We start from the raw sequence: 14,850 nt of genomic DNA on the forward strand, positions 1-14,850 counted from the left end.
GATTTGATTTGATGTATCTGTTATTTCGTAGGTTTTCTTTATTGTTTTGTGTAGTAATTATTCTTTGTAAGTAGATATTATATGGTCTCTGTTTTATTTTTTTATTTATGTGTAAATGTTTATCTGTTAAATCTGTCAAATATATACAATGTATATATGATGCAATTCCTTGGCCAGTTTGAAAGCTTCATTAAAATCAGCTAACAATAATACAAAAAAATAATTATATTAATATTTTCTATTATGAAAAATTTATCAACTTGTAAATATTAAATAAAATAAATATCTCAAAAAATTTCCCAGATTATTTCTTAACCAGCAAAATCATACTTCTGATGTATAAGCTTTTGTTGTTAGATGTCTGCCGCTTTTAAAAAACTCAAGGTTTCTTGCTTGCATTAGTTGAAAATTCTGCTGATGTAGCCATTAAAATTAAATAAGATTTTTAGACTAATTATTCTGACTGAGAAATCAAATCTACCAGAATATAGATATTAAAGGTTGATAGATTGATTCATATGATATTCTAGAAGTCTATGAATAACAGTAAATAAGTAAACCTAGTCTCCAGATACCTAGGCGTTGCTTTGCTGTTTCAGGGCCCTTTAGGGAGCTGTATTCCTTGTTTGTCAAGTGAGTATATGTGTATCTAGTTACATGTCTGAAACTTAACTCAACATTTGTTATTAATTAGAATCTAACAACAGAATGGTGGCCAAAGATCAGATCAAGGAGCCATTTAACTATAATTGTATGTCTTGACCACAAACTATGTATCTCTCGCACAGGAAGGTAAGCACTAATCTCTTGAGTTAAATTGATACATGTGTAGATACAAATGTTGAAAATAATTAGTGAAATGTGAAATCTTATTTCATAATATTATTTATTAATTGTTTAATCAGATAAGTCAAGAAATTGCATTGTATGTATTCAACAAAAGGAGTGCTGCCAATATTTTTTTTATAATAAGTTACTTAAAAACATATTTTGTATAGTAGATTATTATTATTTGGAAATACTTATTACAGGTAATAGAAGAACAGCATCAGTAAGATCTGTAGGATATAGTGATCTTTTTGTGTTATCAAAAAATGATATGTGGGATGTTCTTAAAGAATATCCAGCTGCAAGGATCAGATTGGAGGCGATAGCAGTTAAACGACTAGAAAAATACAAAAGAGCGCCACTTGAAAAGGGTAAGTAAAATTTATTACTGTTTAAAGTCTAAAACAACTCTGTGTTTCTATTATACCTGCCAGGGGATATTTTTATTCATTGTTATTCTTTTGTTACTATTGAACATAGTCACTTATATGTCATGTCAGGTCACCTGTAATTGCTGCGGTTATGAGCACTGATAGACAGAATATCAAAGTATTTATTTTCATAAATACAAGTGAATATACTTTTAATTTATTTTCATTTTTACATAAAAAATTCTTTAATCAAGTTTTTTATTCATTAAACATGTTCACAGGGTTTGATTTTCTTTTTACATCTCCGAACATACAAAGTATGTATTACAAAAATGCTCCTGTCTTTGATTGCCTGTAGCAATTTTACTTGCTGACCAATTCAGCTGACATTTTTCTTGTACATCGAAACATATTACAAAACATCTATAATAAAAGGCCTTTTTTGATGCATAAGCCAAAATAAATGGATGTCTTTTAATATAAGATTGTACAACAAAATTATACAGTATTTAGTACAATAAATTGAAATTTTCTTATAATTTAAAAAAAAGTACAGATAACGATGATTACTAAAACTGAAGTCTATTCTCAGAAATCCATTGATAGCAGTGCTTTATAAGTTCCATTTAAGCATGGCTCAATTTAAGCATCATTGTTATTTAAGCGTGACTTTTTAAAAAAGTTCTCTGAATTTGAAGAATTTCTTCTTCAGTGATCGTTTTTAAATCCTTGTCAGTATTTAGATTATTGGAGTACTGTGCTACTTCAAATAGCTCCATAAAAAGATGTTACAAGCAATTAAATCTGGTGATTTTTGTTGCTAGGCCAAATCAGAACACTGTCCAATTTAATGATAAAATATTTTATCACTTTTCATCAGGTTTTAGTGTTATCATCAGCTTTATGAAAGCTCAGTGACTTGAGAACAACACTTTTTTAATCTAATCAGATTATCTTCAAGGAGCTAAAGACAACATTACTTGTAAAAAATTATTTTTTTTTTCTGCACTGTCCTTTACTTAGTTGATTTGACGTACCAGTATCAAAGACACTTTTATTGAACAATTTAGTTTAACTTCATAACACAGTAAATAAGCATGCGTAATTTTTTTGTAGTCTAATAATCAGCTGTACTTTTTTGCATTGCCTATTTCCAACAGCAAGCAGCTCTTTCACTTCATAATTGATATTTTTGATGGAGGATCAGCTTTTAATGATAACTGTACAACTCTTTTTGCTCTGAAAGATTTTAAAATGCTGTAGCGCAATTCAATAATTTTCTGTAAGTTTAATAGATCATGTTTCATTTATTTCATGTATGATAATAACGTTATAGGTGTTTACTTAATTTTTTATATATAAATAGAATGATTGTTTTTAATCATAGTCATATCAGATGTCTGTAACTTGAATCACTGGTGTAACCATAACAATAGACAATTAGATAATTTAGGTTTTGTCTCTTATAATCATCTGTGATAAATTACCACAGATGAGTTTAGGAATTTAGGGCCTGTTAGAAAAATGGTGTTAAATAAAAGAAATAAAGACTAATGAAATATCTATACTCAACATTAAATCCAGAAGCTAATTCTGATTAACCTTGAAATTCTTAAGTTGCCATTTAGTTTGTGTGTAATTTAAAATTTCAGCCACTTCAATAAATAAGTCTACAGTCAATCAAAGATGAAAATTTCTTCATGAGACTTCATAAAATATATTTGTATATTTTAATTGAAAGAATTAAATAAATTTATTGATAATGAAAATTAATTGAAGTTAAATTTAATTAGATTAATATATTTTCTGTTTACTTTAGTTGCATATTTGTAAACAATAATAAAAATCTGATTATTCTGGCACGTAATGGTTTAATAAGTTTATAAGTTGAGCAAAGCTGCCACACGCTGGTACCTATAATATTTAAAAAAGCCTTTCTGACATTAATTATTTTTTATTTCTTGCTTAGTGTAGCATTCTCTATTTGTCAGACGGATTTAATTAAATGTTTGTTTTTTCTTCTCTCCAAATTACAATCGTCTGCTGCTAAATGCATAAATTTTTTCAGTTATTAAATCTGTAGCCAATTTTTTCCCTTATTTGTATTTAGTTTTAAATAATAAATATTATTGCATAATCATGCTACAGTTATATCTTTATATTATTTAATTAAGGAAAACATATTTTAACTTTGCAACACTAGATTGAGAAAATGTCATAGCTGTAAAAGGAATGAAAAAATATAATATGCATTAGAGTAATAATTTGGAAAATACAAAAGTAAAATTTCTTGAATTTTTAAAATTACTCTTTCAGTTACCTTTTTTAAAAATCATAATAATAATTATCTAGAATCATATATTAGTATTGAGATCATTACTTAATTTTTATAAAATTTTTAGATAAATGACCTGTTCATTTACATCATGTTCTATGAAAAAAATCCTGTGATAACCTAGTGTTTAGAAGAGTATTATCTGATAAAAATTCCACCAAACTTTTATACCTAAAAAAAATTTAAAGCTAAAAAAATTCAAAACTGGTTTATGTGACCTTCCATCCTTAAAGTTTAGTTCATCAATTCTTATCAAACTTTTTTGTGTGGTATAAAATTTCCATTTTTTTAAATTTTAAACTTTAAAAAAAGTAGATCTCAATTTTCTCAATTGGCAAAAGGGTTTTTTAACATTATTTACTATTTTTTCAAGTATACAACTTCTTTTTTTCAAAATTGTGTAACATACAAAATAATAATAATTTACTTTAATTAGCATAACTTTTTTTCATAAAGTACTTGAACAAACCAGCTCATTTTTCAACCAACACTGCATTGAAAACTGAATGTGACAATGGAAACAGGAATTAAACAGTATTCCAGAATTGTTTTAGACATTATTAAACTGTTTAAAATTACTATTCAAATTTTTCAACATCCAGTATATATCATGAAATGCTACCAAATAGATATCAACACATTTACAGATACATTTATCATAATGTTTATGCTTTAATATAAATACAAAGAGACATGTGTACCTTACAAGTAGTAGTCTCAAGATTACATGAAGTTTGTTTTGCTCGTTGATAATAGAGAAACCATGCAAAATATGTTTACTTTAAAAATTTGATGGGCAAAGTTATAGTAACAATAATGTATTGCTTAGACAATATTAAAAGAATTTTACTGTTTAGGAACTAAAGGTAGACTAATATTGTAATACTGATATAACATACAAGAATGATAGTTTTTATAATTTATACAAAATTACAGTATTTATACAAATTTAATCCTGTTAAAAATAAAAGTTTACTTGGGAATTCAAACCCTTTATACATATTAAACTATCAAATTTTCAAGATCTAACTTTTACACAGATATAACTTCTCTTTAGTCATGTTTCCTTCGAGAAAGTAAAAATTAATTTTTGCAGTGATTACAACAGGAAAATATAGGAAAACAGTAAAAAAAAGAATTTTTTACAATTCACTCATGAATTTTTTTTATTATTATTATTTTCATGTTTTTCCAGCATTTTATTATCAAAGGGTTGAAAAAATTGATTGTCCATTTGAAATAACCAATATAGCAGGTGCATCAAAGTACTTTCCTGAAAATTTGAGACGATATATATCAGTAACATCTTTAAGTAAGTTTTTCTACTTTGTGTGGTGTTAAAAATTAATTTCTGTATTGGTTATTATGGGCGTCATGTGTTCAATTTCAATGTTCTGTTTTTCTTCATTGTTCTATACTTGTTATATTTGTTTAAATAATAAAATAAAGAATATATATATATGTTTTAATGTGTTTTCTTAAATAAAATTAATATAATTGATAACTGTTTTATGTATAATATAAATATATATGAAGTTATGTGGAATGGAACTATATATATATTTAATGCATGTTCAACAAATTTTACTATCTTGTATTTTTAAAAAAAGATAGAAAAAAAATTATTATTGTTAATTTCTTGTTCCATTAATAATTAATTGTAGCATGGTTTGTGCAGTTTTATTTTAAATTAAAAAAATATATATATAAATTGTATATCATAAATTATTGTTGTAATTTTTAATAAATGTATGTGTTCTTTTTTTTAATTTATTGATGTTTTTAAATTTTTCAACAATTACATTAATTTTTAATTGCTTATATAATATGACATGCAAATGAATCTTTTTTGTATTAATCTTTATGAAATAAGATATTTTTTTAAATCAGTAAATTAAATCAAAATAACTTACTTATATTCTGTACTTTTTTAAATAGATCCTTTCAGAATGCTATACAGTTCTATCTTCTTGGTATTTCAATATGTGTTCAATCTTGTTTGTAATTATTATTGGTGTAGTTTATATAAGTCATTAAGCTGTAAAGAAGATTCTGTGATAAAAAAATATGTGTGATTTATACTGTATTTTTTAATTCTGATGTAATATCCAAATAATTTGTCAATAATGTTGTTTCTTTTCTTACTGTGGCAATGTAAATTCTGCAGTTTTAAATCATTTTAGGCCTCTCAGTTTGCTTTATTAATTTTCATCTTTGTTTTAGTATTTTATTCACCATAGCAATGATTTTACATTGCTTAAAAAATTATGCAAATGGCAAATGAACTTCATTCATTGAAAAGTTACAGAATTACATTATTCTGTTTCAAGTTGCAAATCATATATATATAATTTATCATATATCATATATATATTTTCAAATTTTAAAAGTCAAAATGAACAAAAAATGTTGAATTTCTTCTTCATTTTCCTTCTGTTTGCCATTTAGTGTTTATTAATGAAAAATTTACCTGAAGGTCAGATTAAGAAAAAAATATTAATATTAATAATATTAATTAATAATATTTAGTACACACATTTATAGCAATGTTGTTAATAAATATTACAGTGTTCACAAATTTCAAAATGGCATTCATATCAAGTTTTCAATCCCTTATAACTTGGTAATTTTCAGTTTTATCATATTATGTTTTATGCAAGAATGTTAAGCATTTTATTATGAATAAAATGACACCTTAGTTTCAAAAATCATTTGACAAAAAAGTATGATAGAAAATGTATGACAATTTTCTTCCAGATTTCATCTCCTCCTCTATTAAATCAGGTACTTGATTATTATGATATTAATTGATTTTACTATTAATTATTAAATGTTATATATATATTTTTTTATTTTAAATAATTCATTAACCATTAACATATTGACCATTAGGTTAATGATATTTAATATTATAAACCACTAAAACATAATAATTAGAAAAGTTAAACTTACCATATTAATTTCCAGTAATCAATTTTCACAGGATCCCTCATCTTCAGTTGGTTTTGAATTCTATAACTACATTAAGCATATTCATTTTACAATTTGTCAAAATTGTTTTCTGTTTTAAAAATTTCAAAATTTATAATGAACATATATACAAATTAAGCAGAGTTTTGACAAAAAAACAGACAATTTTGAAAAATATGACAAATTATAAAATGAATATGTTTTAATGTACTTTAGAATTGAATACCAACTGAAGATGCAGGATCCTGCGAAAATTGATTATTTGAAATTAATGTGGTAAGTTCAACTTATCCAGTTTTCTGTTTTGGTGGTTTATCTTTCATATAACATTAAATATATATTATACACGATATCATATAATTTGTGTACACACACACACACACAAAGGTACATTTTTATCTAACATAAAACTCTTCTTCTTCTTCCCTTTATCCAACTCCAAGTTGGGTAGGGCCTTTCAGGAACAGCCTCCATTTTTCTCTATCTTTTCATATTTCCTCTTGCAACACCATCTTCTACTCTTTTCCCTGTATCTTATCCATCCATTTTTTTCATGGTCTTCCACTTACCATGCTGCAGTTCCACACACTCTTTCTTTGCCACCATATGGTTTTTCATTCTCATTACATGTCCAAACCACCTCAATCCATTTTTGTCAATTCTTTCAGAGATCTTACTCATCCCATCATCTTACTTCATTCCTCAGTCTCTCCTTCCTTGTTTTTCCAGTTATACTTTGCAAAGATTTCATCTCCGCAGCCTCGATTCTTGATTCCTCCCTACTTGTAATACCCATCTGCATGCTCCATATGCTAGGATCGGTTCATAATACTGTACGTTTTGAATATCACTTCACATTTCTCAGCAAGATCTTTACTCCATATCAAGCTCCTTACTGTTTGAAAAAACCCACTAGCTTGTCTTATTCTCCTACTCATTTTCTCCTCCAATCTTTCATTCTTTACCACCTCACTTCCCAGATACACAAAACTCTTAACTATGTCAAGCTTTTCTCCATCCACTTCAATAATGCCTCTTCTCATTTTCTCCCATTGATTCATAACCATAGTTTTACTTTTCTTCCTACTTAACCTTATTCCCCTTTTTTCAGTTTTCATGTTACACACATTTATTTGTTCTTGGATTTCCTGTTCCATTTCCCCCAACACTACAATATCATCTGCAAATAACCACACTTTCTCCTTCTTTCCTCTTTCTCTCAGCACTTTCTTTACCTTCTAGTGAATCTTATCCATGCTATTATATGTAGAAGCAGCGATAGTACTATCCCTTGTCTTTGCCCAGTGTTAATATTAAACCAGTTAGACGTTGCCACTTTGGTTTTCACTCTTTCACTCTTCCCAATACTCCCTATACATAACCATCACCATTTCTATTAGCCCCTACAAAAATCCTATACTTTGTAATGATTTCCTGACTACTGAACTTGGGACACTGTTATACGCCTTTTGAACATCTATAATTGTTATGACCAAATCCTTCCTGTATTCCTAACACTTCTCTGTGGTTTATTGGTCCCATCTGAAACCATGCTGTTTGTTCCTCTTTTAATTAACTTTCAACCTTACCTCTTGTTCTTTTTTCCAAAATTCTTTCAAATATTTTGGCAGCATGGGATATGTGTCACTCCTTTATAATTTCTGCATATCTTCTTACCCTCTTTTTGAACAGTGGTACAGTTTCTCCTTTACACCAGTCATCTGGCACTCTCTTTTCATTCATTAAATAATCTGTATAATCGATACACTGCTTGGGCACTACCCACTTTTATCGTCTCTACTGCCACCTAATCATAGCCAGCACCTTTTCCCAATTTCATCCCCATTATAGCTCTCTTAACTTCAGTCATTATTATACCTCCTTCCTCCAAACCCAAAATGTGTTGCGAAGGGTGGAAATACTGCATACCCTCATATAGCCCATTCGTTTAGCCATCCGTAACAATCAGTTTCAAGTCTATCGATAGTAGTCTAGTAGTGAGTGGACGTACGTGACAATTTGCTTAACATGTGTTAGATATTTGCCTACCGTGTCCAGCATGGATAAAAAGTTAGAGGAACATTGTAATATGAAATGTTTTGTGAAAATTGGGAAGAACTGAAAAGACGCATATGAATTATTAAGTACAGTGTATGTTGAAGATGTTATGAACTAGGTGACCTTCTACAAACCCACTGGGTTGATCTAGTGGTGAACGCGTCTTCCCAAATCAGCTGATTTGGAAGTCGAGAGTTCTAGCGTTCTAGTCCTAATAAAGTCAGTTACTTTTATACGGATTGGAATACTAGATCGTGGATACCGGTGTTCTTTGGTGGTTGGGTTTCAATTAACCACACATCTCAGGAATGGTCAAACTCAGACTGTACAAGACTACACTTCATTTACACTCATAGATATCATCCTCATTCATTCTTTGAAGTAATATTTGAACGGTAATAACTGGAGGCTAAACAGACAAAAGAAAGAAAGGTGACCTTCTACAAGTGGTATAGAGCGTTCAAGAGGGTAGAGAGAGCATCGCCAACGAGCTGCGCTGGGGGCGCCCTTCAGTGTCTCGCATCGAGGTTGTAAAGAATACAGCTGCCGCTATCGTCCCCGAAGAACGATGAATTACCGTTAAGGACTCGTCGCATATCCAGACATTTCAGTTGGCAGCGCATTTTCGATTTTGCGCAATGGTTTGGGCATGCGATGCGTGCCTTGCAGATGGGCGCCGCGTCTGCTCACACCGGAGGAAATGCAGCATCGTGTCTCCGTGTGTCAAGACTTGTTATCGCGGTTTGGTGGGGAAGTAAACAAAGAAATGAATCAAGTCATAAACATAGATGAATTTTGGATGTATTACTAATATCCGGAACTGAACCAACAAAGTTCTCAATGGAAAAGGGCGCGGTCGCCATCTCTGGAAAAAAAAAGCAAAGATGAGTCGCAGCACCGGTAAGGTTATGATGATAATCTTCTTCGATTCCGAGGGTTCTTTGTACCAACATGCTGTCCCTCAAAGCCAGAAGATCACGGCAGTTTATTACAAATCGGTTTTGATCACCATGTTGCGTCATTTTAAGAAAAAACGACCGCAGAAGAACATTACTGAAATTTTACTGCATCATGGCAATGCGCGCTCCACGACGCTCACACTGTAGTTCATTTCTTGAACGCTCACGGCAACCCAACTGTGCCCCAGCCACCGTACAGTCTAGATTTGGCTCCTTGCGACTTCTGGCTGTTCCTCGAAGTCAAGTTTCCCTTCAGGGGACGGAAATTCAAGACCAATCACGAAATCATCTAACTGTGGAGGCGCGCTAGCAAGGAGTTCGTGTTTAAGAAGTGGCAAAAACGGCGGGAAAAGTGTATTAGAACTGAGGAGATTTACCTTGAAAAAGAGCAAGTAGATTTGGAAGACTGAATAAATTTTTTTTTTCTGTAGAGTGTTTTTATCATTTTTGAACACTCTCCGAACCTTGTTTCCTCAGGCTATCACTCATCCCTTTCCATTCTAGAAACACAGCCTTTTCTTTTCCCTCACCGCTTCCTTAACTTTATCATTCCACCAAGGTGGAACCAAGCAGTTACCTAACCATGGTGTCGTCTAACTTTACTTTTTCCCTTTGGTCTACCATACTGTTCTGTAGCACATTTTACCATGGTATCTTTTTACTGTTTCCACTCCTTCTCCACTTCTCCCACCTCACTCCTTGGAATAATATGTTTTATATTTTCCTTAACCTTATCCATTTCTTTCACAGTTTTCATACTTTTAATATCTTGGTTCTACATTGATCTTGATCTTTCTCTTTATTTCCCTGTTGAACTGCTTTAACTTGGATAAATTTTCTATCTGACCTATGGATTGGGATCCCTAGCTATGGATATCAGGGGTTTCCAGGTTGCGGAAAGGGGAACAGCCATCAGTGTGATGATTAGCTATGAATAAGGAGTGACCCAAAAAAGCAGTTGCAGACAGACATGTGGCCTGACATGTGGTGGAGTACTGTCAATAGGAAAGGACTGCACCTAAAAAATGCCACTGAGCCAAAAAGGGTCTTGTGACATGGTGAATATCAGCCACCAGTAAATAAGCTGTCTCAGGTTCATGTGCAATGGTGGAAAACTTGGGCAATGGTATTGCACAGGAAAACAGCTGCCAGTAGATTAAAAATGGCTTTGCGACAAGGCAACCTTATTGTAAGAATACCCTACAATGGAAAGTTTGATTAGAAAACAACCAGGGTTAGGACGCTCCTCTTTGGCAATGCGTAGTACTTGGACCTCTATCGGTGCTATGAGAAGTAGGTTACTAGGAGAAATAAAAGGTGGGAAATAGCACAGGAAAAGTAAAGAGCTAAAGATTGGAATAGTGAATGTGGGGACACTGACGGGCAATTTGGAGGAAGTAATGGACACAGTGATAGTTAAGAGTTTAGGTATCCTAGAGTTGAGCAATACAAAATGGCATGGGAAGGGAAGTAAGGAAGTAACAGGAAGCTATACAAACTCTTATAAAAAACTGTTTAAAAAAAAATTAGTATAGTTCCAGAGGTACACTCTTAACTGAGCATAGGATAACGAGTTCATAAATTACATTTGTTCATGAATATTCATGAGCAGTTATAAAAATAGTTTGTTTGTAGTGTCTCAGTTTTAGATCTTTATTAAGTATTATTTATTTGTTATTGAATGTACATCCTTCTTGTTTAATATAGACTGTCAATTAAAAAAGCAATAACTACATTAGACTAACAGGACAAAACGAATTATCTGAATGAAACATTTACTAACAAGAGAACACAAATATTTTTTTTTCAAAAGAAAATTTCACATATTCTCAATGGATAGAAGAAAATATAAAATTTCAAAATGTACTTAAATCACAACAAATGAAAATTCCAAAAATAAGACATAAATCATACATGTAAATTGATCAATTTATAAAATAATTTACCTTGCTTTTTCAAAATTAACTGGCATACCACTTATGCTCAAGAGGTAGATCCATGATATATATTTTTATAACGTATTTCTGAAAAAATTCTTCAATAAAAAGTACAGAAATAAGTCAATTATTTTATTTTTTTACATAAGCTTATTATTTTGATTTGTTGTAATCATTTTTGGTCGTCTGTTTTTGCTGTATTTATTACAGCTATTACATTTGAAAATATACTATATAATGATTTTTTCATGATCAAATATTCCAAATTTCATGATTTAAAATTCCAGATTTCAAACTAAAGTTTTTCATAAATTAATATTTCATATCTATAACTGAATTCAAATGCTGAATATTAATGTACAAAATATTTCATTTCATTAAAAAATGAAAAAATATTAGATGTGTCAAAATCAGTAATATAACTGATGACGTTTCCTTTTTTAACAAGAATATTGTTTTTTTTTTTTTTAATGGAAGAAGTGCTTGGTTTTACCTGAGGTACTAACTCCAGGTACTTTATTTTAGGTTATCATGGAAGAAATGAATGTTATTTTTCCAAGAAATAATTCATAAAAATAGATCGGAAGTAATACATTTTATAATGTATAGATAGGATCATATGGTTGGATAAAAAACATTTCCTGCATAAACATTTCAAATTTTATTCTCCACTGTTTTTTTTTGATTAGAATGTTTTTAAAATATTCTAAAAGAGTAAATCATGAAAAAAATGTTTTACTAACTGTGGAAGGAGATCAGATTCCTGCTTACAATTTGAAAAAATGATGCATCCTGTGTTATTGCAGATTTTATGTGCTTTGATTTTGCATTTCTGTTCTGCATAAATTCATCCTGAATGATTAAATTACTTTTCTTTTTATTTGTTAAATATGAGATATATTTTAATTGTAGTTACATTTAATGCCCCATGTAAGTTTCACTGAAATCAGATTCACTAATATTACCAGTGAGAAAAAAGTTGATTAACAAAAAAAAGGAAAAAAGGGATTCTTTAAAACAGTAATTCTTAAGACCATATTGAGAGGAATATATACAGAAAAGCTTAACTTTATATTTACAGTTTAAAGCTAACAGTAGTTACTTTTACAAATATTAATTTTATGCTTTTTTTGCTTTATGATATCGCTACATAAGCTTAAAGTTTGTGCGTGGGATATGGAAATGCTAATTTTTAGGGCCATCAGGTTTTCATAACAGAAGGGTAAATGAGAGCCAAGGAAGGCATAAAATAATTGGTAATAATAGAGAATGTTTTGAAAAGTAATGATTCAAATATTTTAATTTTTTCATATTTTGTTAACTTATGGTTAGTAGTGGGTAAAGGGTGAAAGACTACTGAAACTTTTAATTTATTGAGTACATTATCTGTGGTAGTTAGACACCTTTTTGTAAAGAAAAGTCGACCTGAATACCAATCTATGGAGATTGAAGTTTTTCTGTATAATTAACGTTTTTTACTCCCGAAAGTAGAATATATTTTGAATAATAAGTATTTAATAATAATTTGAATAATAACACAGTATTTTACAACATGAGGATTTATTTTTATCAACCCCTTCCTAGATTAAAAGAGTCTGATACCAAAGTTTGTTCCTAAAATAAATAGCTCTCACAAACAATTTTATTTTTATATTTTGTGATTTCATCATGAAAAGTATCAAAGGGGTAAAATTCAAGGCGGATAGTGATGAAATTCCATTCTATACTATTGTATAAAGAGGAAGGGGTTTTTTTTTTGTTCGGAATAAACAGAAAGAATTCTCGATCAATCGCAACTAAATTTTTACCATGATTCTTGGTATAAGTGAGAAGGTTTATAGATTTATTTAATATCGAAAAACCATAAAAACCGACAATAAAAAAGCACGTTAAAAAGATAATGCGTTACTGCCTCCATACGTAGTATGTTGACCCTCCAATAACCGGCAGATACCTTGTGCTCAGGCAACAACGTTTTACGTAGCCGGCCTCCGTGGCCGCCAGCGGTAGCGTCCCGGTCAGGCATGATATTTTCACAGGCTACAAAAATTTTCATTCATCTCATCCAATGAAACAATACCTACTTAACTGTTGTCCCGGAGGTTAAAAAAAATTTTACGTAGTATATTGGCTCTCCGCTAGGTGGCGGACATGTTGCGCTAAATTCAGTCTACTTAATCGAGAGCGTAAACTGCCGATAACTGAAAATCGTTAATTCGTGTGTTAGCTTAATGCAGTTGCATTCGATTTCTCTGGTAATATGATACATTGGTTCTGTAATAGGCGATAAATATTTGAGTATTCAAATTTATAACATTATATAAATAAAATTACTAAATAATAAGTAAATTAAAAATATAAATTAAAATAATTACGTTATTGGCGTAGGCTATGGCTACACTTTACGTGCAATCCTGAATGGCCAGAAATAAAAAAACCATCCATTCATTGGTCAAACATCTACTGATAGACACGATATTATATCCAGAATTTTCCATTTGAAAATGAAAAAACAACCAGACTTTATTAACAAAAAATAAATATTTGGGTCGGTCAACTGCTGCTATACGCTAAGTGTCGAAAGGTAAAAAAGGTTTTGACCTCACTGTCACATATTGTAAGGTTAGTAACTAAAATACGACCTGACGAAATTAATTTTATCATATCTGCTGAACTCCCCGATGAAACTGTTGACCTATTATTAAGGAAAAACTTACTTAATCAATCTGCTGTTTGCTCAACTAAAAACGTTGCAATCAGTGTAATATCATATCAATCAGTGTAATATCAGCTGCTACACTTATAAATGGTGGGAGAACTACACATTCCGCTTTTAATTTATCATTAAATGTTGCATCTGGACAAGAATCTGTTTCTTCTATTCGTAAAAATGATCCACTTAGATAAATTTGGTAAAAGATGCTAAAGTGATAGTGTGGAATGAATGCACAATGAGTCATCGAGCTCATATTGAAGCCATTGATCGAACCCTTCAAGATATTAGATCATGCAGTAAATTAATGGGTGGTGTAATTTTCATGTTTGCTGGAGACTTTTGGCAGACATTGCCTGTCATCACGAGAGGAATTAGGGCTGATTTTGTTCAGGCATGTCTTAAATCATCACTTTTATGGAAATTTGTCCTCTCTATTAACTTAAGAATCAATATGAGAGTTTATCTTAGGGGGTGGTGATGCTAACTTTCCCTTACAATCATTAAACATTGGAAATGAGGCTCTCCCCCACAATGATGGTTGCATTTTTGTCAATGAAAACATTGGTACTGTTGTGCATGCAATGAATGATCTCATTCCTAATATTTATCCAGAAATTAGTAGTAAGCTTTTACAAAAACCATACGAGTGGCTTTGTGAAACATCTATCATAACTCC

At 30.4% G+C, this 14,850-nt stretch overlaps 1 protein-coding gene across 1 annotated transcript in view; it reads left to right on the top strand.

Annotated features, from left to right (window-relative positions):
- The window catches only part of LOC142332762 (uncharacterized), a 689,554-nt gene that overhangs the window by 660,630 nt on the left and 14,074 nt on the right, over positions 1-14,850 (top strand). Inside the window, exons 10-11 of the mRNA XM_075379377.1 lie at positions 1,032-1,199; positions 4,730-4,846. Of these exons, the coding sequence (XP_075235492.1) occupies positions 1,032-1,199; positions 4,730-4,846 (285 nt within the window). The remainder of the gene's footprint in view (positions 1-1,031; positions 1,200-4,729; positions 4,847-14,850) is intronic.

The sequence above is a fragment of the Lycorma delicatula genome, chromosome 12 (genome assembly GCF_047948215.1).
Source record: "Lycorma delicatula isolate Av1 chromosome 12, ASM4794821v1, whole genome shotgun sequence".
In the NCBI taxonomy this organism is placed as follows: domain Eukaryota; kingdom Metazoa; phylum Arthropoda; class Insecta; order Hemiptera; family Fulgoridae; genus Lycorma; species Lycorma delicatula.